We start from the raw sequence: 24610 nt of genomic DNA, 5'->3' as shown, positions 1-24610 counted from the left end.
TTTCCTGAGCACAGGTTTGAAATATTTGAGGGTTGCAGGCTTTAAGATGGTTTCACTTTCATGGTTTCCTATATACAGGCCCCTCAAAGTCCATTTAAATCTGAATGACCTAAAACAGGTTATGAAAATATCTTGAAAAAATGAGAAATTGCTATTCAACTTTTAACTCTTCTAACATCTTAACAAAATATAATGAAGTTTTGCAAATGCTGTAGATAAACACTGACAAGCGAAAGGGTGACAATTAATTGAACTATTGACTTTCATGCTCCATATGTAACCATCCACTACTGCTTCAAACATGAAACTGCCATCATTTTATAGGCAATCTTCTTGGCTAGCTCATGCATAAATTTAACTTGCAACTTTTTAGCATATGATTAGTTATGCATATTCTTGTCATGTCACTACATTGTTACCGTTTTGCTTCTAATAATCAAAATTTAAATTTTTTGTATTGTGTAAATCCACTTTTGGCTTTCAACACTGCTTGAATCCTTCTGGGCATGCTCTTGATCAGACAAGCAAGTCTCAACTGAAATCTGATCCCAGGTCTGTTCTGCACGTTCCCAAAATTGGTGCATACTGGTCAACTCATTTGGGTATGTATGAGGCTTTTTCTCAACTCTACCCACAGGTTTTCGATTTGGTTGAGGTCTGGGGACTGAGGGGGCTACTGTAGCCCTTTACTTCATTGTCGTTCCACCATTTCTTTGTCAATCTCGACATATGCTACTGGCCCTTGACCTGCTAGAACAATATGTCATCCTTTTCATATCCATAGTACTTGAGTGTACAAAGTAACTCGTCTTGTAGAATACTCACATATAGCTTAGCTTTGAGACCACCATTGATCCTGGTCAAGTATCCAATGCCTTTGAGTGTGAAACAAACCCATATAATTAGGCTTCCTCCACTGAACCTGGCAGTTCCTTTAATTTATCGATCCATTATCCCCTTTTTTCTTTGTTTCTTCAAGATCGATTTGCACCCTTCAGAGCCTAGTCTATTGACTTTCATTGCATCGCTCTAAATCACCTGTTTCCAATCTTCTACTGTCCACTTTTAATACTTTATTGAATATTCAAGATGATGCTTCTTATGATGATGAAGTTATTATGGTGCTTGAACCTCCTAGGTTCAAGCAACATATTGTAATCCGATTTCTTATATTTTCTTCTTATTCTTCTCCGCGTATTCTGCAATTAATGCGGCCCGAACCGCTCGGCGCAGAGACCCCGTTCAGGCGGCGTTTCGAAGGCCTCGGTGGGGACAGGTGTGCTATGACTTTTATAGTCGATCCGATATGTAGATTTTATTTAAATCGCATTTTTTAAAAAAAATTTCCCATAGGAAATAATGGCGAACTTTCCATTACCCCCAACTTGACCTTCCAAAGATGGCAGCTATGCAAATGTACGGTGTCCATTTTAGGACATGATCATTTATCAAAGTCAAACATCAGAATAAAGTGACTATGACACCCTCTCGTCCCGTGTGTGAAAAGTAAGTGCCCCCCCCCGGCACCGTGTGTGAAAAGTAAGTGCCCCCCCCCGGCCCCATGTGTGAAAAGTAAGTGCTCCCCGGCACCGTGTGTGAAAAGTAAGTGCCCCTCCGGCCCCGTGTGCAAAAGTAAGTGCGCCCCCGGCCCCGTGTGTGAAAAGTAAGTGCCCCCCGGCCCCGTGTGCAAAAGTAAGTGCGCCCCCGGCCCCGTGTGCAAAAGTAAGTGCGCCCCCGGCCCCGTGTGCAAAAGTAAGTGCGCCCCCAGCCCCGTGTGTGAAAAGTAAGTGCCCCCCAGCCCCGTGTGTGAAAAGTAAGTGCGCCCCCGGCCCCGTGTGCAAAAGTAAGTGCGCCCCCGGCCCCGTGTGTGAAAAGTAAGTGCCCCCCGGCCCCGTGTGTGAAAAGTAAGTGCGCCCACGGCCCCGTGTGCAAAAGTAAGTGCGCCCCCGGCCCCGTGTGCAAAAGTAAGTGCGCCTCCGGCCCCGGGTGTGGAAAAGTAAGTGCGCCCCGGTCCCGGGTGTGGAAAAGTAAGTGCACCCCGGTCCCGGGTGTGGAAAAGTAAGTTCGCCCCGGTCCCGGGTGTGGAAAAGTAAGTGCGCCCCGGTCCCGGGTGTGGAAAAGTAAGTGCGCCCCGGTCCCGGGTGTGGAAAAGTAAGTGCGCCCCAGTCCTGGGTGTGGAAAAGTAAGTGCGCCCCGGTCCCGGGTGTGGAAAAGTAAGTGCTCCCCGGTCCCGGGTGTGGAAAAGTAAGTGCTCCCCTGGTCCCGGGTGTGGAAAAGTAAGTGGCCCCCCTGGTCCCGTGTGTGAAAAGTGCTGCTGTAAAGCTGGCAGCGCTGTTCAAGCACCATGTATTTCCTTCAGGAAATACCCATCTAGTTATTATTATTATTATTAGTAGTATTATTTATTATTATTATAGCGCTATTTATTCCATGGCACTTTACATGAGATGAAGCATCTTCCCCATTTTTTTGGGCCAACATTCCAGACTTGTACAATGTGTGTTGCACTGCGCCTGAAGGGACATCTGTGATCTCACTATTATGAAGCATATGAGCCACCTCCACTGCTGTGTTTGTCACTGATAGATATTGCGATGAGTCAACTTGCTGACTCCGATATTTTTGAATGGAAAGATGGACTTTCATATTCTTCCAACTGTAATGGCACTCACATGATGCAGTCTGGAAATTTTCTTGGCAGAGAGACCACTTTTGATGAGCTGGATAATGCTGTTTCTGTTTTCATGGGAAATCTTCTTCATGGATGCTCCTAAAACTAGTTACCTTTCATTTGGTAATCAACCTAATAACACGATGTTCTATTAGAGAATGTGAGAACAGGTTGTAATTTGTAGTATGCAGGAAGAAAAAGATTATTCCACCACCAGGAGCAAAACAGTAAAAATGCTGTGACATGAAAAGAATCTGCATAACTAATCATATGCTAAACAGTTGCAAGTCAAATTTATGCAGCCAAGATTATTGTCTATGAAATGATGGTAGTCTCATGTTCAGAGTAGTAGTGGATGGTGGATATGGAGCCTGAAAGTGTAAAGTCGACATATTGGAAATGTTATTAATTAATTATTTTGTACAGAATTATTAACTAGTTTAAGGATATCAAAATTGAAATTGATCAAAATTTACCACTAACATAAAGTACAATGTGTCACTAAAACATCAAACTCGAAATCACTGTGATACATTGAAGCATTCCAGAGTTATTACCGTATGATATAACATTGGTTAGATTTTAAAAATTTGGCCTGGTCATTAAGGTCAAACTTGGCTAGGTCACTAAGGGGTTACAAGACATTTTGTCACTTGACATTTGTAAGCAGGCAGTTTGTTTTCTATGATCTGTTCTCATAGTGAAATTAATGGAGTTTAAAATAAAAGTACTTAAAGAATAACCATTGTTTTCATTTTTAATTCATGCATTAAAATTTAGACTACACACCTAAAAGGGCTCCACATTATTGTTATGTAGGTTTGCTTCCTATACCCCTTACTCTTCTATTTGATGTTTATGTTAACCAAAAGGGAATATACTACAATAGGAATGTGGGCACACTAATCGTATACTGTTCATTGCCTTGGAATGTTTGTTGATAGCCCTCCCGTGAGTTGATACATTTGTGAAATATTTTGCAGCACCATCTTTCTTTGGGTATGTCTCATTGACCTGTATTGATTGTTGATCACTATTTAAGCATTAAGACATAATACTAGGAATGTATTATAAGTAGTGTTGAGCATTCCGATACCGCAAGTATCGGGTATCGGCCGATATTTGCTGTATCGGAATTCCGATACCGGTATTCCGATACTTTTGTGGTATCGGGTATCGGTATCGAAACAACATTAATGTGTAAAATAAAGAATTAAAATAAAAAATATTGCTATACTCACCTCTCCGACGCAGCCTGCACCTTACCGAGGGAACCGGCAGCGTTGTTTGCTTAAAATTCGCGCTTTAACTTCCTTACGCGAAGTCCCGGCTTGTGATTGGTCGCGCGCCGCCCATGTGGCCGGGACGCAACCAATCACAGCAAGCCGTGACGTAATTTCAGGTCCTTCAGGATTTTAAAATTACGTTCCGGCGTTGTGATTGGTTGCGTCGCGGTCACATGGGCGACGCAACCAATCACAAGCCGTGACGTCACGGGAGGCAGGAGACGCGCGCATTTTAAAATGCGCGCGTGTCCAGCCTCCCGTGACGTCACGGCTTGTGATTGGTTGCGTCGCCCATGTGACCGCGACGCAACCAATCACAGCAAGCCGTGACGTAATTTCAGGTCCTTCAGGATTTTAAAATTACGTTCCGGCGTTGTGATTGGTTGCGTTGCGGTCACATGGGCGACGCAACCAATCACAAGCCGTGACGTCACGGGAGGCTGGACACGCGTGCATTTTAAAATGCGCGCGTCTCCTGCCTCCCGTGACGTCACGGCTTGTGATTGGTTGCGTCGCCCATGTGACCGCGACGCAACCAATCACAACGCCGGAACGTAATTTTAAAATCCTGAAGGACCTGAAATTACGTCACGGCTTGCTGTGATTGGTTGCGTCCCGGCCACATGGGCGGCGCGCGACCAATCACAAGCCGGGACTTCGCGTAAGGAAGTTAAAGCGCGAATTTTAAGCAAACAACGCTGCCGGTTCCCTCGGTAAGGTGCAGGCTGCGTCGGAGAGGTGAGTATAGCAATATTTTTTATTTTAATTCTTTATTTTACACATTAATATGGTTCCCAGGGCCTGAAGGAGAGTTTCCTCTCCTTCAGACCCTGGGAACCATCAGGGATACCGTCCGATACATGAGTCCCATTGACTTGTATTGGTATCGGGTATCGGTATCGGATTGGATCCGATACTTTGCCGGTATCGGCCGATACTTTCCGATACCAATACTTTCAAGTATCGGATGGTATCGCTCAACACTAATTATAAGTTATGTCTATCCTAATGACTGTGAACCAAACAAAATGGTATCTAAGCCAAAAGCCAAGTTCCACATTAAAATTGCCATTAAAATTTAAAGACAAGATGCTAGAGAATTAGAAATAAAATATATTCACCATGATTTGTCTCAGGAGTAATTTCTTTTGCAAATGTATTGCTGACTGAGTCAGAGTCAATTTAGTTCAACCAAATGCAGTAATGCCTTTGCTATTTAAAATACTGTTACTAGATAACAAAATAATTACTCCTTCAAAATTCTGGACTAAAATTTTAGAAGGACAATAGAATGGCACAGTAAACAAAAAAGAAGTAGGAATAAATAGGTGTAAATTGCAAGAGTAGAAAGCAAACTGTGTTGCAAATACAGGAGAATTTGACTTATTCAGGAGATTTTATTAGCGGAAACAATCACTGGTCAGCATCCATGGCGTTCAGCTAAGACAAACAAAACTTTTAGCAACTCTTTTAACATGGGAAAACTATGGCTTTTGCATGCTGAGAATAAAATACACTATTAAACCAAGGTGTAGATATAGTAGATGAGGGGATCCTCTCTGGGGCAAAATACATATAGCCACACAAAGAATTGTAAGAATAAAATGTCAAATTATTCGAAGCTCCTTACATACAGATTAATAAAGCAATGAAAACCTTAAAAATCAGAATGCAGTAAGTTCATTCTTGTGGTGCTATCAGGCCAACTTTTATCATTTAGCTCAGTACTTTCTAGAACCACGAACCCTTAATACATTTTATGTAGAAATAGTTAATGCAAAACATGAAAAGAAATCTTATTAAAGTGAGTATAAAGAGGACTAGTATGTCCTCCACAAGCACAAAGGATTCACAAAGGATTTAAATATAAAGACTCTGAATTTACTTTAGAACCACATTTCTAACTATTAAGAAAATATACACTGCCGACTTTTTTCTTTCTGTACTTTACAAAATTTCACTAAATATTTTAATTGTATGTCTTATTTCGCTTAACTTAACAACAACAACTATGGACATTATGGACAACTTTGATTTTGAAAAAATATTTTTACACATTAGTGGTTGCTTTTAGTTAAAACAAGTGCACTCCATTTCAGTCTGCAGTCTTCAGTCATTCATTTTTGTTAGATCCTTTACAGCCTGCTCTAACTTGCAGATTTTTCTCTTGTGGGAGTGTCCCTTCTAGTAGCATAGGATGGATGCGAGCTCTGTGCGTATCCAGGGTCCACAGCAGCTTATAAATCAGCACAGCCAGGCTTGGACTGGCCCACAGGAGAACAGGAGAATCATCAGGTGGGCCCCCATGGAGGAGTGGGCAACCTTTTATCTGAGCAGCACTCTATATTTGACTCACATTGTACAGACAGAGGCAGCTTCCTATTCATTTATCAATCTACCAAGTTTATTACAATAGAAATGTATGAATGAGAATAAAGTGGGACTCTGGAGCTGAGCTTACTGGTGGGCCATTGACACACCAGACTGATACTGCACACAGCCCTATTGCTGCAAAAATTTAATTTTCATGTCCTTTCCTCCTAACCTTTAGTTTGCTTTCTCTGCCCTCACTGAGACATTGCAGAAAACAGTGTAAAACCATTGTCCACTCTGCTAGCTCTAACACTGCAAGAATGGTGAAGGAGAGCAGAGAGGTGTCAGAGCCAGGAGCAGACTTTGTGATGGATTGGAATCTGGTTTGAAAAACAGGCAGCTAGATGATGGATTTACAGACACTGCAGTACCCAAATGGGATAACATTTTTAATGAAAACTATTTGTTAAGTTGCTTAAATTGACACAACTGAGTAGGGTTGAGCGACTTTCATTTTTTTAAGATCGAGTAGGGTTTTGGGAAACCCGATTTTGTCCAGAGTCGAGTCGAGTGCAGTCGGCCGATTATCGCTAAAAGTCGGGGATCGACCGAAACACGAAACCCAATGCAAGTCAATGGGGAAGCATAGTCGGCAGTGAGTGGAGGCCAGGAAAACACCTACAGTGCCCATTTTAATGCCAAAAACATCCATTCTTGTTTCTGAAGCTTGCCAATCTTAATTAACTGTATAATAATAGTTGGGCATAGGGAATTGGGGGAAAGTTGTGGGGGGAGTAGGGCTGGCTCAAGTTTTTCGTGGGCCCAGGAAATGCGGACTACGTCACGGCGGTGTTGCAGGGAAAGGTAAGTATTTAAAAGTTGCAAGTGCTGTGATCCTGAGCAAGCAGGGGGGGCCCACTCGTTCGCATTGCCACTGGCACAGGGCCCCTCAAAGTACGGCGGTGTGTTTGCATGGCGGGGGCGCCTCCCACCAGCAGCGACACTTTTGCGTACTCTGAGGGGCCCTGTGCCAGTGACGTCGCCAACGAGTATGCCCCCCCACCTGATGAAGGAACCTGCACTTTCATCTGCACCTTCCTCTTTGTCCCTGTGTAAGGTGGTATAACATGCGGGAAGGGGAACCTTACTTTCAGCAGGGACAGATTCTGGCTGTGTAGAGTACAAGGGGAATGTAGTGGTCTAGGTCAATGTACCAGCAGACTCATTTAGCAGTGGCTGGGCAATGGGCAGGATGAGGAGGAAACAGATATAGGGCCAAAGAATAAAGTAGGCTACATGCAGTTCAAAATTGGTAACAGGACTAAACAGGCGGCATTGCTTTGTTCAGTGGAGTAGCAAACCCAAGAGCAGCAGACACTGTTTCAAGGGCCTAACCACACTAGTAGGCCAAATGCAGTTTAATATCTGATAGTATAGGGCGAAAGCCAGAATGTGGAAGCTCAGCTTTGTTCAGTTGAGGACAACACCAGGGAGGGGCAGACACCTTTAGTAGGCCGGAAAAGCCTATTGCATTTTTTAAAATGGTAATTTGGAGCAGAAGGTTGAAGCTCAGCTTTATTTAGTTGAGGGCAACACCAGGGAGGGGCAGAAGCCGTTAGTAGGCCCTAACCACCATTTTTTTTTTTTTTAAAACCACTTAATGAGAGCCGGAAGGTTGAAGCTCAGCTTTATTTAGTTGAGGACAACACCAGGGAGGGGCAGAAGCCGTTAGTAGGCCCTAACCACCATTTTTTTTTTAAAACCACTTAATGAGAGCCGGAAGGTTGAAGCTCAGCTTTATTTAGTTGAGGACAACACCAGGGAGGGGCAGAAGCCGTTAGTAGGCCCTAACCACCATTTTTTTTTTAAAACCACTTAATGAGAGCCGGAAGGTTGAAGCTCAGCTTTATTTAGTTGAGGACAACACCAGGGAGGGGCAGAAGCCGTTAGTAGGCCCTAACCACCATTTTTTTTTTTTTTAAAACCACATAATGAGAGCCGGAAGGTTGAAGCTCAGCTTTATTTAGTTGAGGACAACACCAGGGAGGGGCAGAAGCCGTTAGTAGGCCCTAACCACCATTTTTTTTTTTAAAACCACATAATGAGAGCCGGAAGGTTGAAGCTCAGCTTTATTTAGTTGAGGGCAACACCAGGGAGGGGCAGAAGCCGTTAGTAGGCCCTAACCACCATTTTTTTTTTTAAAACCACATAATGAGAGCCGGAAGGTTGAAGCTCAGCTTTATTTAGTTGAGGACAACACCAGGGAGGGGCAGAAGCCGTTAGTAGGCCCTAACCACCATTTTTTTTTTTAAAACCACATAATGAGAGCCGGAAGGTTGAAGCTCAGCTTTATTTAGTTGAGGGCAACACCAGGGAGGGGCAGAAGCCGTTAGTAGGCCCTAACCACCATTTTTTTTTTTAAAACCACATAATGAGAGCCGGAAGGTTGAAGCTCAGCTTTATTTAGTTGAGGGCAACACCAGGGAGGGGCAGAAGCCGTTAGTAGGCCCTAACCACCATTTTTTTTTTTAAAACCACATAATGAGAGCCGGAAGGTTGAAGCTCAGCTTTATTTAGTTGAGGACAACACCAGGGAGGGGCAGAAGCCGTTAGTAGGCCCTAACCACCATTTTTTTTTTTAAAACCACATAATGAGAGCCGGAAGGTTGAAGCTCAGCTTTATTTAGTTGAGGGCAACACCAGGGAGGGGCAGAAGCCGTTAGTAGGCCCTAACCACCATTTTTTTTTTTAAAACCACATAATGAGAGCCGGAAGGTTGAAGCTCAGCTTTATTTAGTTGAGGGCAACACCAGGGAGGGGCAGAAGCCGTTAGTAGGCCCTAACCACCATTTTTTTTTTTAAAACCACATAATGAGAGCCGGAAGGTTGAAGCTCAGCTTTATTTAGTTGAGGACAACACCAGGGAGGGGCAGAAGCCGTTAGTAGGCCCTAACCACCATTTTTTTTTTTAAAACCACATAATGAGAGCCGGAAGGTTGAAGCTCAGCTTTATTTAGTTGAGGGCAACACCAGGGAGGGGCAGAAGCCGTTAGTAGGCCCTAACCAAAGTTGAAGGCCAAATGCAGTTTAATTTCTGATACTATAGGCCGAAAGCCAGAAGGTGGAAGTTCCGATTTAGACAGTGGAGGACAATTTGAATTAGGGACTGCAGACAGACTTAGTAGGCTGTCCCCTGTGGACCATGCATCCACCACATTAACCCATTGCGCCGTAATGGACACGTAATCTTCCGTGGCCATGCCTACAGGTCCATGCGTCTGTTGTCAGGTGCACCTTTGTACTCACAGATTGCCAGAGTGCATGGACAATGCGGTCTTCTACATGCTGGTGGAGGGTTGGGATGGCTTTTCTCGCAAAAGAAGTGTCGACTGGTTAGCTTGTAGCGTGGTACAGCGTAGTCCATCATGGCCTTATTAATAGTAAATAAAATATATAACTAGGCTCTATGAACTTTTAAATAGGTTCCAGGGGTACACGGGCAGCATTGGTGTGGTCAGTGGAGGAGTATTGCAAGTAGGGGCTGCAGACAGGCTATCAAAGGCCTAAAATAACAAACAGTAGGCAGTCATGGCAGTTTTACATCGGTTACATGGATACACAGGCAGGCACTCCAGGCAGCATTGTGCTCAGTGGAGGAGTATTGCAAGTAGGGGCCGCAGACAGGCTATCAAAGGCCTAAAATAACAAACAGTAGGCAGTCATGGCAGTTTTACATCGGTTACATGGATACACAGGCAGGCACTCCAGGCAGCATTGTGGTCAGTGGAGGAGTATTGCAAGTAGGGGCCGCAGACAGGCTATCAAAGGCCTAAAATAACAAACAGTAGGCAGTCATGGCAGTTTTACATCGGTTACATGGATACACAGGCAGCTAGGTGGTGAGTGGAGGAGTATTTAAAGTAAGGACCGCAGACAGGCTATCAAAGGCCTAACATAACAAACAATAGGCTCATGGCAGTTTTACAGCGGTTACATGGATACACGGGCAGGCAGCTTGGTGGTGAGTGGAGGAGTATTTAAAGTATGGACCGCAGACAGGCTTCGAAGGCCTAACACAATAAAATGGGCTGGCTGTAGGCACTTTAAAATTGGTTCCAGGGGTACACGGGCAGCAGTGGTCTGGTCAGTGGAGGCCTAGTGGAAGTATGGACCGCAGACAGGCTTCGAAGGCCTAACACAATAAAATGGGCTGACTGTAGGCACTTTAAAATTGGTTCCAGGGGTACACGGGCAGCAGTGGTCTGGTCAGTGGAGGACTAGTGGAAGTATGGACCGCAGACAGGCTTCGAAGGCCTAACACAATAAAATGGGCTGGCTGTAGGCACTTTAAAATTGGTTCCAGGGGTACACGGGCAGCAGTGGTCTGGTCAGTGGAGGCCTAGTGGAAGTATGGACCGCAGACAGGCTTCGAAGGCCTAACACAATAAAATGGGCTGACTGTAGGCACTTTAAAATTGGTTCCAGGGGTACACGGGCAGCAGTGGTCTGGTCAGTGGAGGACTAGTGGAAGTATGGACCGCAGACAGGCTTCGAAGGCCTAACACAATAAAATGGGCTGGCTGTAGGCACTTTAAAATTGGTTCCAGGGGTACACGGGCAGCAGTGGTCTGGTCAGTGGAGGACTAGTGGAAGGAGGGAGCGCAGAAAGGCTTCAAAGGCCTAACATAACAAACAATAGGCTCATGGCAGTTTTACAGCGGTTACATGGATACACGGGCAGGCAGCTTGGTGGTGGTGAGTGGAGGAGTATTTAAAGTAGGGACCGCAGACAGGCTATCAAAGGCCTAACATAAAAAAACAATAGGCTCATGGCAGTTTCACAGCGGTTACATGGATACACGGGCAGGCAGCTTGGTGGTGGTGAGTGGAGGAGTATTTAAAGTAGGGACCGCAGACAGGCTATCAAAGGCCTAACATAACAAACAATAGGCTCATGGCAGTTTTACAGCGGTTACATGGATACACGGGCAGGCAGCTTGGTGCTGAGTGGAGGAGTATTTAAAGTATGGACCGCAGACAGGCTTCGAAGGCCTAACACAATAAAATGGGCTGGCTGTAGGCACTTTAAAATTGGTTCCAGGGGTACACGGGCAGCAGTGGTCTGGTCAGTGGAGGACTAGTGGAAGGAGGGAGCGCAGAAAGGCTTCAAAGGCCTAAAATAACAAACAATAGGCTCATGGCAGTTTTACAGCGGTTACATGGATACACGGGCAGGCAGCTTGGTGGTCAGTGGAGGAGTAGGGACCGCAGACAGGCTATCAAAGGCCTAAAATAACAAACAATAGGCTCATGGCAGTTTTACAGCGGTTACATGGATACACGGGCAGGCAGCTTGGTGCTGAGTGGAGGAGTAGTGCAAGGAGTGTCTGTCCCAGTACTCCCAAAATATAAATAGATGTTAATGTCTCGCAAAACAACCAAAACAAAAAAAAAGATGGCATACTTAGGTACAGGGGTGGGCTCATCTGCTGTGTTTCTGACATAGTAATTTGGCAGTAACTATTTAATGGTGCCAATATAGGACACAGACACAGACTACTTTAAGTTGCATCATAGATGTCTACAAATTTGTATTGTCAGTGCCAGACATTGAATGATGTCAGCGAATAGACTAAAGATTGGTGGAGCTGTGCGACATAATTTTGCACGTAGTAGAGCCCAGTTTGAGCTGGGGTAGGGGGGAACTCTCTTGAGGCCGGCGGGACCGCCCCAGGGCCACTCATGTTACAACGGTGTGTCTGACGTTGGGTGCGCACCACCACCGCCAGAGACACTACATTGTACTATGAGGGACCCAGTAGCAATGCCGTCAACCAAAAGCGAGCACACCCACCTCTTCAGACAAACAGCAGTCTCACGGGTGCTTGCGCCAAGTCGCGATACCACGGCCCCGTGTGGGGAGTTTGGCCATTTAGGGAGGTGTAAACATGTCGTATGCTGTACAATCTGCAGCAGCAAATTAGACATTAGAAAAGTAATTCACAGGCAAGAGCTTTTCATAGGAAAGCTAGGTGTCGGCCGGGCAAGGTGGGGCAAAAGATTTTGAAATCCAGTTGTGGTTCATTTTAATGAATGTTAGATCGTCAACATTTTGGGTAGCCAGACGAGTCCTTTTTTCGGTTAATATTGACCCTGCAGCACTGAATACTCTTTCTGATAGGACACTTGCTGCCGGGCAAGCAAGCTCCTGCAATGCATATTCTGCCAATTCTGGCCAGGTGTCTAATTTGGAGGCCCAGTAATCAAATGGGAATGACGGTTGAGGGAGAACATCGATAAGGGATGAAAAATAGTTAGTAACCATACTGGACAAATGTTGTCTCCTGTCACTTTCAATTGATGCAGCAGTACCTGTCCTGTCTGCGGTCATAGCAAAATCACTCCACAACCTGGTCAGAAAACCCCTCTGTCCAACGCCACTTCTGATGTGTGCACCCCTAACACTCCTAGTCTGCTGCCCCCTGGAGCTCGTGTGAGAACGATCACGTGCGCTGTGTGCTGGGAATGCCTGAAGCAAACGGTCAACAAGAGTTGATTGTTTGGTTGCTAATATTAGTTCCAAGTTCTCATGTGGCATAATATTTTGCAATTTGCCTTTATAGCGTGGATCAAGGAGGCAGGCCAACCAGTAATCGTCATCGTTCATCATTTTCGTAATGCGTGTGTCCCTTTGTAGGATACGTAAGGCATAATCCGCCATGTGGGCCAAAGTTCCACTTGTCAAATCTCCGGTTGTGATTGGTTGAGGGGCAGTTGCAGGCAAATCTACGTCACTTGTGTCCCTCAAAAAACCAGAACCCGGCCGTGACACGCAACCAATTTCCTGTGCCCCCGTGAAAGTTTCCGCATTAAAAATATACTCATCCCCATCATCCTCCTCGTCCTCCACCTCCTCTTCGCCCGCTACCTCGTCCTGTACACTGCCCTGACCAGACAATGGCTGACTGTCATCAAGGCTTCCCTCTTCCTCTGGTGCAGACGCCTGCTCCTTTATGTGCGTCAAACTTTGCATCAGCAGACGCATTAGGGGGATGCTCATGCTTATTACGGCGTTGTCTGCACTAACCAGCCGTGTGCATTCCTCAAAACACTGAAGGACTTGACACATGTCTTGTATCTTCGACCACTGCACACCTGACAACTCCATGTCTGCCATCCTACTGCCTGCCCGTGTATCCTCCCACAAATAAATAACAGCACGCCTCTGTTCGCACAGTCTCTGAAGCATGTGCAGTGTTGAGTTCCACCTTGTTGCAACGTCTATGATTAGGCGATGCTGGGGAAGGTTCAAAGACCGCTGATAGGTCTGCATACGGCTGGCGTGTACAGGCGAACGTCGGATATGTGAGCAAAGTGCACGCACTTTGAGGAGCAGGTCGGAGAACCCAGGATAAGTTTTCAATAAGCACTGCACCACCAGGTTTAAGGTGTGAGCCAGGCAAGGAATGTGTTTCAGTTGGGAAAGGGAGATGGCAGCCATGAAATTCCTTCCGTTATCACTCACTACCTTGCCTGCCTCAAGATCTACTGTGCCCAGCCACGACTGCGTTTCTTGTTGCAAGAACTCGGACAGAACTTCCGCGGTGTGTCTGTTGTCGCCCAAACACTTCATAGCCAATACAGCCTGCTGACGCTTGGCAGTAGCTGGCCCATAATGGGACAACTGGTGTGCAACAGTGTCATCTGCCGATGGAGTGGTTGGCCGACTGCGTTCTGTGGAAGAGCTGTAGCTTCTGCAGGAGGACGAGGAGGAGGAGGAGGGGGTGCGAACGCCTACAGCCAACTGTTTCCTAGACCGTGGGCTAGGCACAACTGTCCCTAAATTGATGTCGCCTGTGGACCCTGCATCCACCACATTCACCCAGTGTGCCGTGATGGACACATAACGTCCCTGGCCATGCCTACTGGTCCATGCATCTGTAGTCAGGTGCACCTTTGTACTCACAGATTGCCTGAGTGCATGGACGATGCGCTGTTTAACATGCTGGTGCAGGGCTGGGATGGCTTTTCTGGAAAAAAAGTGTCGACTGGGTAGCTCGTATCGTGGTTCAGCGTACTCCATCAGGGCTTTGAAAGCTTCGCTTTCAACTAACCGGTAGGGCATCATCTCTAACGAGATTAGTCTAGCTATGTGGCCGTTAAAACCCTGTGTACGCGGATGCGAGGATAAGTACTTCCTTTTTCTAACCAGAGTCTCATGTAGGGTGAGCTGGACTGGAGAGCTGTAGATCGTGGAACTTTCGGGTGTGCCGGTGGACATGGCAGACTGAGAGACGGTTGGAGACGGTATTGTTTCCGCCGGTGCCCTACATGCAATATTTCCTCCTACAAAACTGGTGATTCCCTGACCCTGACTGCTTTTGGCTGGCAAAGAAACCTGCACAGATACTGCCGGTGGTGCGGAAAATGGTGGCCTTACAGTGACGGAAGGGATGTTGCGTTGCTGACTAGCTTCATTGGCCGAGGGTGCTACAACCTTGAGGGACGTTTGGTAGTTAGTCCAGGCTTGAGAATGCATGGTGGTTAAGTGTCTATGCATGCAACTAGTATTTAGACTTTTCAGATTCTGACCTCTGCTTAAGCTAGTTGAACATTTTTGACAGATGACTTTGCGCTGATCAGTTGGATGTTGTTTAAAAAAATGCCAGACTGCACTCTTCCTAGACTCTGATCCCTTTTCAGGGATTGCAGACTGAGCTTTAACCGGATGGCAACGCTGTGCTCCAACAGGTTTTGGCTTTGACACGCGTTTTGGTCCAGATACGGGCCCGGCAGATGGAACCTGTTGCGATGTTGATGCCTGCTGCGGCCCCTCCTCCACCTCCGCTTCTGAACTACTGCCGCCTGCACCCTGTTCCCCCAATGGCTGCCAATCGGGGTCAATAACTGGGTCATCTATTACCTCCTCTTCGAGCTCGTGTGCAACTTCGTCTGTGTCACTGTGTCGGTCGGTGGTATAGCGTTCGTGGCGGGGCAACATAGTCTCATCAGGGTCTGATTGTGGATCTGTACCCTGAGAGGGCAATGTGGTGGTCTGAGTCAAAGGAGCAGCATAGTACTCTGGCTGTGGCTGTGCATCAGTGCACTCCATGTCAGAATATACTTGTAATGGGCATGGCCTGTTAAATGTTTCACTTTCTAAGCCAGGGACGGTATGTGTAAAGAGCTCCATGGAGTGACCCGTTGTGTCGCCTGCTGCATCCTTCTCTCTTGTTGTAGTTTTTGCTGAGGAGGACAAGGAAGCGACTTGTCCCTGACCGTGAACATCCACAAGCGACGCGCTGCTTTTACATTTACCAGTTTCGGAAGAGGAGGCAAAAGAGCTAGAGGCTGAGTCTGCAATGTAAGCCAAAACTTGCTGTTGCTGCTCCGCCTTTAAAAGCGGTTTTCCTACTCCCAGAAAAGAGAGCGTTCGAGGCCTTGTGTAGCCTGACGACGAAACTGGCTCCACAGCTCCAGACTTAGGTGGAATATTTTTATCCCCACGACCACCTGATGCTCCACTACCACTACCATCATTACCAGCTGACAATGAACGCCCACGACGACCTCTTGCACCAGACTTCCTCATTGTTTTAAAATCTTAACCAAAGTAACTTTATTTGTTGCTATCAAACAACTTACACGGTGAGCTATAACTTCAGTATGATTTCAATATCCCTTAACAGGTTGGTGAGACCACAAGGAAAATCAGGCACAATGTTACACACTCTGTTTTCTGTGGCACAAAATCACAGAGATGACACACACGCAGGACTGTCACTCAAGCACTAATGTCAATATTAATCTCCCACCTAATTTATTTATTTTTTTTTCTCAGGGAGACTTTAGAAACCAAATAATATTAAAAAAAAAAAAAAAAAAGGCTTTCTATGGCCCACAATTAGAGAGAGAGAGGTGGCACAACCAGGAGTCAAGACTGGCGCACAAGCTGAAAGGGCAATATTACTCTCCCACTGTTTTTTATGTTTTTTTTGTTTTTTTCAGGGAGACTTTAGAAACCAAATAATATTAAAAAAACCAAAAAAAAAAAAGGCTTTCTATGGCCCACTGAATGAGAGGGAGAGAGGTGGCACACCCAGGAGTCAAGACTGGCACACAAGCTGAAAGGGCAATATTACTCTCCCACTGTTTTTTTATGTATTTTTTGTTTTTTCAGGGAGACTTTAGAAACCCAATAATATTTAAAAAAAAAAATAAATAGGCTTTCTATGGCCCACTGAATGAGAGGGAGAGAGGTGACACACCCAGGAGTCAAGACTGGCACACAAGCTGAAAGGGCAATATTACTCTCCCACTGTTTTTTTAGGTTTTTTTTTTTTTTTCAGGGAGAATTAGAAACCAAATAATATTAAAAAAAAAAAAAAAAATAGGCTTTCTATGGCCCACTGAATGAAAGGGAGAGAGGTGGCACACCCAGGAGTCAAGACTGGCACACAAGCTGAAAGGGCAATATTACTCTCCCACTGTTTTTTTATGTATTTTTTGTTTTTTCAGGGAGACTTTAGAAACCCAATAATATTTAAAAAAAAAAATAAATAGGCTTTCTATGGCCCACTGAATGAGAGGGAGAGAGGTGGCACACCCAGGAGTCAAGACTGGCACACAAGCTGAAAGGGCAATATTACTCTCCCACTGTTTTTTTAGGTTTTTTTTTTTTTTTCAGGGAGAATTAGAAACCAAATAATATTAAAAAAAAAAAAAATAGGCTTTCTATGGCCCACTGAATGAAAGGGAGAGAGGTGGCACACCCAGGAGTCAAGACTGGCACACAAGCTGAAAGGGCAATATTACTCTCCCACTGTTTTTTTATGTATTTTTTGTTTTTTCAGGGAGACTTTAGAAACCCAATAATATTTAAAAAAAAAAATAAATAGGCTTTCTATGGCCCACTGAATGAGAGGGAGAGAGGTGGCACACCCAGGAGTCAAGACTGGCACACAAGCTGAAAGGGCAATATTACTCTCCCACTGTTTTTTTAGGTTTTTTTTTTTTTTTCAGGGAGAATTAGAAACCAAATAATATTAAAAAAAAAAAAAATAGGCTTTCTATGGCCCACTGAATGAAAGGGAGAGAGGTGGCACACCCAGGAGTCAAGACTGGCACACAAGCTGAAAGGGCAATATTACTCTCCCACTGTTTTTTTATGTATTTTTTGTTTTTTCAGGGAGACTTTAGAAACCCAATAATATTTAAAAAAAAAAATAAATAGGCTTTCTATGGCCCACTGAATGAGAGGGAGAGAGGTGGCACACCCAGGAGTCAAGACTGGCACACAAGCTGAAAGGGCAATATTACTCTCCCACTGTTTTTTTAGGTTTTTTTTTTTTTTCAGGGAGACTTTAGAAACCAAATAATATTAAAAAAAAAAAAAAAAAAAAAAAAATAGGCTTGCTATAGCCCACTGAATGAGAGATAGCACACACAGCAGTGGCACACAAGCCCTGACTGAGGCCAATATTTTTCTCCCACTGATTGATGTAGTGTTTTTGTGTTGAGGTAGAATTTAGAACACAAATCACGGAAAAAATAAATAGGCTTTCTATGGCCCACTGAATGAAAGGGAGAGAGGTGGCACACCCAGGAGTCAAGACTGGCACACAAGCTGAAAGGGCAATATTACTCTCCCACTGTTTTTTTATGTATTTTTTGTTTTTTCAGGGAGACTTTAGAAACCCAATAATATTTTTAAAAAAAAAAAAGGCTTGCTATGGCCCACAATTAGAGAGAGAGAGGTGGCACAACCAGGAGTCAAGACTGGCGCACAAGCTGAAAGGGCAATATTACTCTCCCACTGTTTTTTATGTTTTTTTTGTTTTTTTCAGGGAGACTTTAGAAACCAAATAATATTAAAAAAACCAAAAAAAAAAAAGGCTTTCTATGGCCCACTGAATGAGAGGGAGAGAGGTGGCACACCCAGGAGTCAAGACTGGCACACAAGCTGAAAGGGCAATATTACTCTCCCACTGTTTTTTTATGTATTTTTTGTTTTTTTCAGGGAGACTTTAGAAACCCAATAATATTTAAAAAAAAAAATAAATAGGCTTTCTATGGCCCACTGAATGAGAGGGAGAGAGGTGGCACACCCAGGAGTCAAGACTGGCACACAAGCTGAAAGGGCAATATTACTCTCCCACTGTTTTTTTAGGTTTTTTTTGTTTTTTCAGGGAGACTTTAGAAACCCAATAATATTTTAAAAAAAAAAAAAGGCTTGCTATGGCCCACAATTAGAGAGAGAGAGGTGGCACAACCAGGAGTCAAGACTGGCGCACAAGCTGAAAGGGCAATATTACTCTCCCACTGTTTTTTATGTTTTTTTTGTTTTTTTCAGGGAGACTTTAGAAACCAAATAATATTAAAAAAACCAAAAAAAAAAAAGGCTTTCTATGGCCCACTGAATGAGAGGGAGAGAGGTGGCACACCCAGGAGTCAAGACTGGCACACAAGCTGAAAGGGCAATATTACTCTCCCACTGTTTTTTTATGTATTTTTTGTTTTTTTCAGGGAGACTTTAGAAACCCAATAATATTTAAAAAAAAAAATAAATAGGCTTTCTATGGCCCACTGAATGAGAGGGAGAGAGGTGGCACACCCAGGAGTCAAGACTGGCACACAAGCTGAAAGGGCAATATTACTCTCCCACTGTTTTTTTAGGTTTTTTTTGTTTTTTCAGGGAGACTTTAGAAACCCAATAATATTTAAAAAAAAAAAAAAGGCTTTCTATGGCCCACAATTAGAGAGAGAGAGGTGGCACAACCAGGAGTCAAGACTGGCGCACAAGCTGAAAGGGCAATATTACTCTCCCACTGTTTTTTTAGGTTTTTTTTGTTTTTTCAGGGAGACTTTAGAAACCCAATAATATTTTAAAAAAAAAAAAAGGCTTTCTATGGCCCACAATTAGAGAGAGAGAGGTGGCACAACCAGGAGTCAAGACTGGCACACAAGCTGAAAGGGCAATATTACTCTCCCACTGTTTTTTTATGTATTTTTTGTTTTTTTCAGGGAGACTTTAGAAACCCAATAATATTTAAAAAAAAAAATAAATAGGCTTTCTATGGCCCACTGAATGAGAGGGAGAGAGGTGGCACACCCAGGAGTCAAGACTGGCACACAAGCTGAAAGGGCAATATTACTCTCCCACTGTTTTTTTAGGTTTTTTTTGTTTTTTCAGGGAGACTTTAGAAACCCAATAATATTTAAAAAAAAAAATAAATAGGCTTTCTATGGCCCACTGAATGAAAGGGAGAGAGGTGGCACACCCAGGAGTCAAGACTGGCACACAAGCTGAAAGGGCAATATTACTCTCCCACTGTTTTTTTAGGTTTTTTTTTTTTTTTCAGGGAGAATTAGAAACCAAATAATATTAAAAAAAAAAAAAATAGGCTTTCTATGGCCCACTGAATGAAAGGGAGAGAGGTGGCACACCCAGGAGTCAAGACTGGCACACAAGCTGAAAGGGCAATATTACTCTCCCACTGTTTTTTTATGTATTTTTTGTTTTTTCAGGGAGACTTTAGAAACCCAATAATATTTAAAAAAAAAAATAAATAGGCTTTCTATGGCCCACTGAATGAGAGGGAGAGAGGTGGCACACCCAGGAGTCAAGACTGGCACACAAGCTGAAAGGGCAATATTACTCTCCCACTGTTTTTTTAGGTTTTTTTTTTTTTTCAGGGAGACTTTAGAAACCAAATAATATTAAAAAAAAAAAAAAAAAAAAAAATATAGGCTTGCTATAGCCCACTGAATGAGAGATAGCGCACACACAGCAGTGGCACACAAGCCCTGACTGAGGCCAATATTTTTCTCCCACTGATTGATGTAGTGTTTCTGTGTTGAGGTAGATTTTAGAACACAAATCACGGAAAAAATAAATAGGCTTTCTATGGCCCACTCAGTGAGAGATGGCACACACAGGGATGGCACTGTAGCAGAAATGCCAATCTTAATCTCCCACAAAAAAAAAACAAAAAAAAAAAAAAAACTGTCCTACAATTACTATCTCCCTGCAGTAATGTAAGCCAGGTATGGCAGGCAGCAATAGGAGTGGACTGATGCACAAATTAAATAAAAAGTGTGGACAAACAAAAAAGATAGCTGTGCAGAAAGGAAGGAACAAGAGGATATGTGCTTTGAAAAAAGCAGTTGGTTTCCACAGTGGCGTACACACAGCAATACAGCTATCACGGAGCCTTCTAGGGCAGCCCAATGAGCTACAGCGCTGAGGGGAAAAAAAAAAAAAAATAGCTTCCACTGTTCCTGCACACCGAAGGTGGTGTTGGACAGTGGAAATCGCTGCAGCACAAGCGGTTTGGTGGTTAGTGGACCCTGCCTAACGCTCTCCCTGCTTCTGATGAAGCGGCAGCAACCTGTCCCTAAGCTCAGATCAGCAGCAGTAAGATGGCGGTCGGCGGGAACGCCCCTTTATAGCCCCTGTGACGCCGCAGACAGCAAGCCAATCACTGCAATGCCCTTCTCTAAGATGGTGGGGACCAGGATCTATGTCATCACGCTGCCCACACTCTGCGTTCACCTTCATTGGCTGAGAAATGGCGCTTTTCGCGTCATTGAAACGCGACTTTGGCGCGAAAGTCGCGTACCGCATGGCCGACAAGCACAGGGGTCGGATCGGGTTTCATGAGACGCCGACTTAGCCAAAAGTCGGCGACTTTTGAAAATGATCGACCCGTTTCGCTCAACCCTACAACTGAGCAATAGAAAAAAATATTTCCGAAGGTCTACATAGCCTCTAAATATATATAAAAATGTTACATTTTAGCATATGGTAACATGCAAACACCAAATGTATACAACATGAATAATTATATAGCTCCAAATATAACCATTTGAAAAGTTGTTTTTGTAATTCTTAAAGATAAAAACTCTTTAAGATTTTCAATTCCATTCATTTCATTTATTTCTACTCTAGCAATAAATGTAATGTAGCTCTACTCTTGTAATAGTTATAACAAAACATTTTAGATTAGAAAACAATGCCCCATCCATCCTTTTTTTATATATTAAAAATAAATATCTTACATACAAATTACCTTTATATTTAAGACAAATTTGTTTTCATATGAAGAGACAGCTTACCTCTTTGATGAACTGCCCCAACTGATAACTTGCCCCAAAGACTTCCAATAAATATTATTATGAGAAATGTCCGTTTTGTTGCCTTCTGCAGATATCTTCTATTCATTCTGTTACAAAAATAAACTGCAAAATGATTATTGTTCAATATCACCCTTTTCTTACTATGCTAGGTATTTTTTTATAATAGTTTTTTAAATACAGGTGAACATTATTTATTGTGAATGTTGACTTGAGAAGTTGATTCTGATATTATATATAGAAGAAGGACTGCTATGCTCCATCCATAGGCTAATGGCATATTTTTACTGCCTAGTAGTGTTGATTACTTTGCCTTTATACTTATATGAATAAACATCAAAAGAAAAAGTGATGGCAAGAGAAGTGAATATTGTTCATTTCATGTAAGTTCATCCATGATTCAACACAACTTCTAACTCTACTCCTACTCCTATAAGGCTTTTAAGATGTTAATAGTGGATTATATATTTCATAAATTTAGATCATTTTTTACATTATCCAATTTTCATTTGAACTGGCAAAATATTCAATGGGCTGTAAGAAAGACACTGACACTGTGCACTAGATCTATGTGACTAACACCCTATACTAGCTTTACCTGTGTAATTCTAAAACTAGGCAATCACCCCCTCCATGAATGGTAGGCATGTGAGTGGTTATTTCATCAGTATTTTGCACCTTTGATCCCTCAGTCTTTATCCAAGGAGGCTGTTGCATTCTGTAGTGCAATGCAATGTTCCCCAACTTCCGTCCTTAAGAGCCACCAATAGATCATGTTTTTAGAATCACCTTATTATTGGACAATAATTCCATAACCCATGCAATAGTAAGGAAATCCTGAAAATATGAAAATTTAGTACCTATCTACCACTTCTTGCTGCATGAAATGTTCAGCGGCACCAGAATCTAGGTAAGCTGTTTCAACAAACCATGAACCTCCATAAGATATTGACACAAACAGAACTCTGATGGAGAAGAATTACTTTCGACCAGGGATGCTTTTCCTACTGACCCTAATATCTCTTGGAATAGCTCCAAGAGGGGAGAAGTCTTGGAATCAAAGCGGTCCATGGCCGGAGCAAACTGTAACACACGTGTATCGTGGTCCCACTCGCCAGGGACTGGGAATAACCTGGAGGAGCGTGACTAGGTGACCACCTGGGTTTTCACTAGAGTCCCTGATGGTGTGGTTAGACTTGCACCACAGGTGGACACCAGGTCAGGTCCCAGATCCATACTCTACGTCAGATCCTGGTACACCTGCAGCTGACCCCAAGGGTTAGGAAAGTAGACAGACTAGGAGTCCATGGTGTGACTGGATACTGGTAGAACAAATAGTAGTGCTAATACAGATGCGACAGGGTAGTAAGCACAGGTACATGTTTATGTACCACTGGAGCAGATTCAGGCTTGGATACCACAGGTGCAGTTTTAGCGTCACTTACCGCCAGAGCAGTTTCAAGTTCAGGTACCGCCAGAGTAGTTTTAGGCTCAGATATTGCAGGTGCGGTGTCAGGTTCACATACAACCAGATTGGGTTCAGGTACTGCTGAAGCAATTTCAGATTCAGGTATAACCAGAGCGGCTGCAGGCTCAGGTACGGCAGATACTGTTTCTGGTTTTAAAGTATAATTTCCCTTCTAGGAATGATACTCGACTCATCCCAGGGATTGGTTCTTCTTCCCCCAGAAAAGATCTCGGTTTTACAGCGAGAAGCTCTCTCAGCCTCGCATTCACTCTCAGATCAGACTGGAACAGTTACTAGAACAGATGCAGATTCAGGGACCTGACAACAGACTTGCAGCTAGGAGACTGCCAAAATGTAATTGTTGACCGAGCACCTGCCTACAGGTGGAGGTGCCTTAAGTACTAAGCACCTCCCAGCTATTTGCTGGAGACACATAGGATTGTGCTTTCTCTTTAAGAGACCGAGAGTTTGCTTGCACGCACCTTAAGTGTGCTGCCAGGAGAGCAGAGTCATGCGCACCGAGCCAGAGTAGGGGACACAACAGGGTGGCCCGGGCTGTAAGTCAGCGCCAATGCCGAGAGAGAGAAGCAGAGGTATGCAGGGACACCGACGTTAAACATGATCTGGTTCTTGAAGACTGGAGTTGGGGAACACTGCTGTAGTGCATTGGTTTTGTGACCTGTGTTAGTTAATATGGTTGCCTTTTTTCTACTATGTTTTTGGATTTTTTTTTGTGTTCTTTTGCTTTGCTTTTGTTCAGGAAAATAATCAACATAATTTCAAGGACAAGCATGTAGTTCTCTCTCTGCTATTCCTTAAACATGTTGTGAAGAAGTCCACTCTGAACTGGAATTACCGGTACCAGGGGCTACAATCTTACCAAATTTATCCGCTGAAGGAAAGAAGAGAATTCCTGGCATAATTCTCCCATAAGTGGTAGATTATTACATTGTTTACATTTGTATGTAAAACAAATGTAAACTAAAATGTAATTTACATCTAATCAAAATTTTGATTATTATGATTTGTTGCAAACCATATTTACTCATAACAGAATCTTTTAGGTAGTTAAACTTCATTTTTGGAGAATAAATTAAACTCTGATTCAGGAAAGCTATTGAGTTGTCAACTGAAAGAATTGTAACTCTTTCTATTGACAGTGGTGCTTTTTTTCACAGATTTTGTTCATTTTCCGCCACTCTATTCATACTCAAATCTCAAAATTTGTGCCGAAAGATAAATAATATTTGGGCAGCCGTGCATTGCATGAGAAGTGACTTCAATTATTTCAGTTATTATCTTGAATGTATTTCAATAATTATCTGTGAAAAACATTTTAAGCAACTTACTGTATATGGAAAATTAATCGGATTTTACTAGGTCTGAATCTGTGACAGAAGTAATTAAGGAGTTGATTCAGCGGAATAATAATCCTTCCGTAACTTTTGGATAATCCTTGAAAACTTTAAATACATATGTCAGAATGATATTGTAAAGGTTTACTGGAGTATTTCTAGCAGCTTTTATAGCATGTAATACAAATAGAAATCGTTAAAGCCTACTCTATAAAACACCAGCAGAATATGCAGTATATAAATGTAAAAAAAAATTCCTGAAGGCTGGCAGTTAAAAAAGTTTAATCTCCTCCATATAAGCATCCTTTAGTGGTTTATCGACTTGGCATTTACTGCCCAGAAGCATTGTTTCTACTTGCAGTAAAAAAATTATATCAAGTTT

General features: G+C 43.4%; 1 protein-coding gene across 2 annotated transcripts in view; it reads right to left on the bottom strand.

Annotated features, from left to right (window-relative positions):
* Positions 1 to 24610, bottom strand: part of TAFA2 (TAFA chemokine like family member 2) — a 504871-nt gene that overhangs the window by 96021 nt on the left and 384240 nt on the right. Inside the window, exon 3 of one of the 2 annotated variants that reach the window (XM_077265374.1) lies at positions 21388 to 21494. In XM_077265374.1, the coding sequence (XP_077121489.1) occupies positions 21388 to 21493 (106 nt within the window). In that variant the 5' untranslated portion in view covers position 21494. Of the gene's footprint in view, positions 1 to 21387; positions 21511 to 24610 lie in introns of both variants that reach the window. The other variant, XM_077265373.1, reaches the window with a different exon arrangement.

This window comes from Ranitomeya variabilis, chromosome 5 (assembly GCF_051348905.1).
Source record: "Ranitomeya variabilis isolate aRanVar5 chromosome 5, aRanVar5.hap1, whole genome shotgun sequence".
In the NCBI taxonomy this organism is placed as follows: domain Eukaryota; kingdom Metazoa; phylum Chordata; class Amphibia; order Anura; family Dendrobatidae; genus Ranitomeya; species Ranitomeya variabilis.
This window is presented reverse-complemented; position numbering and strand designations above follow the sequence as displayed.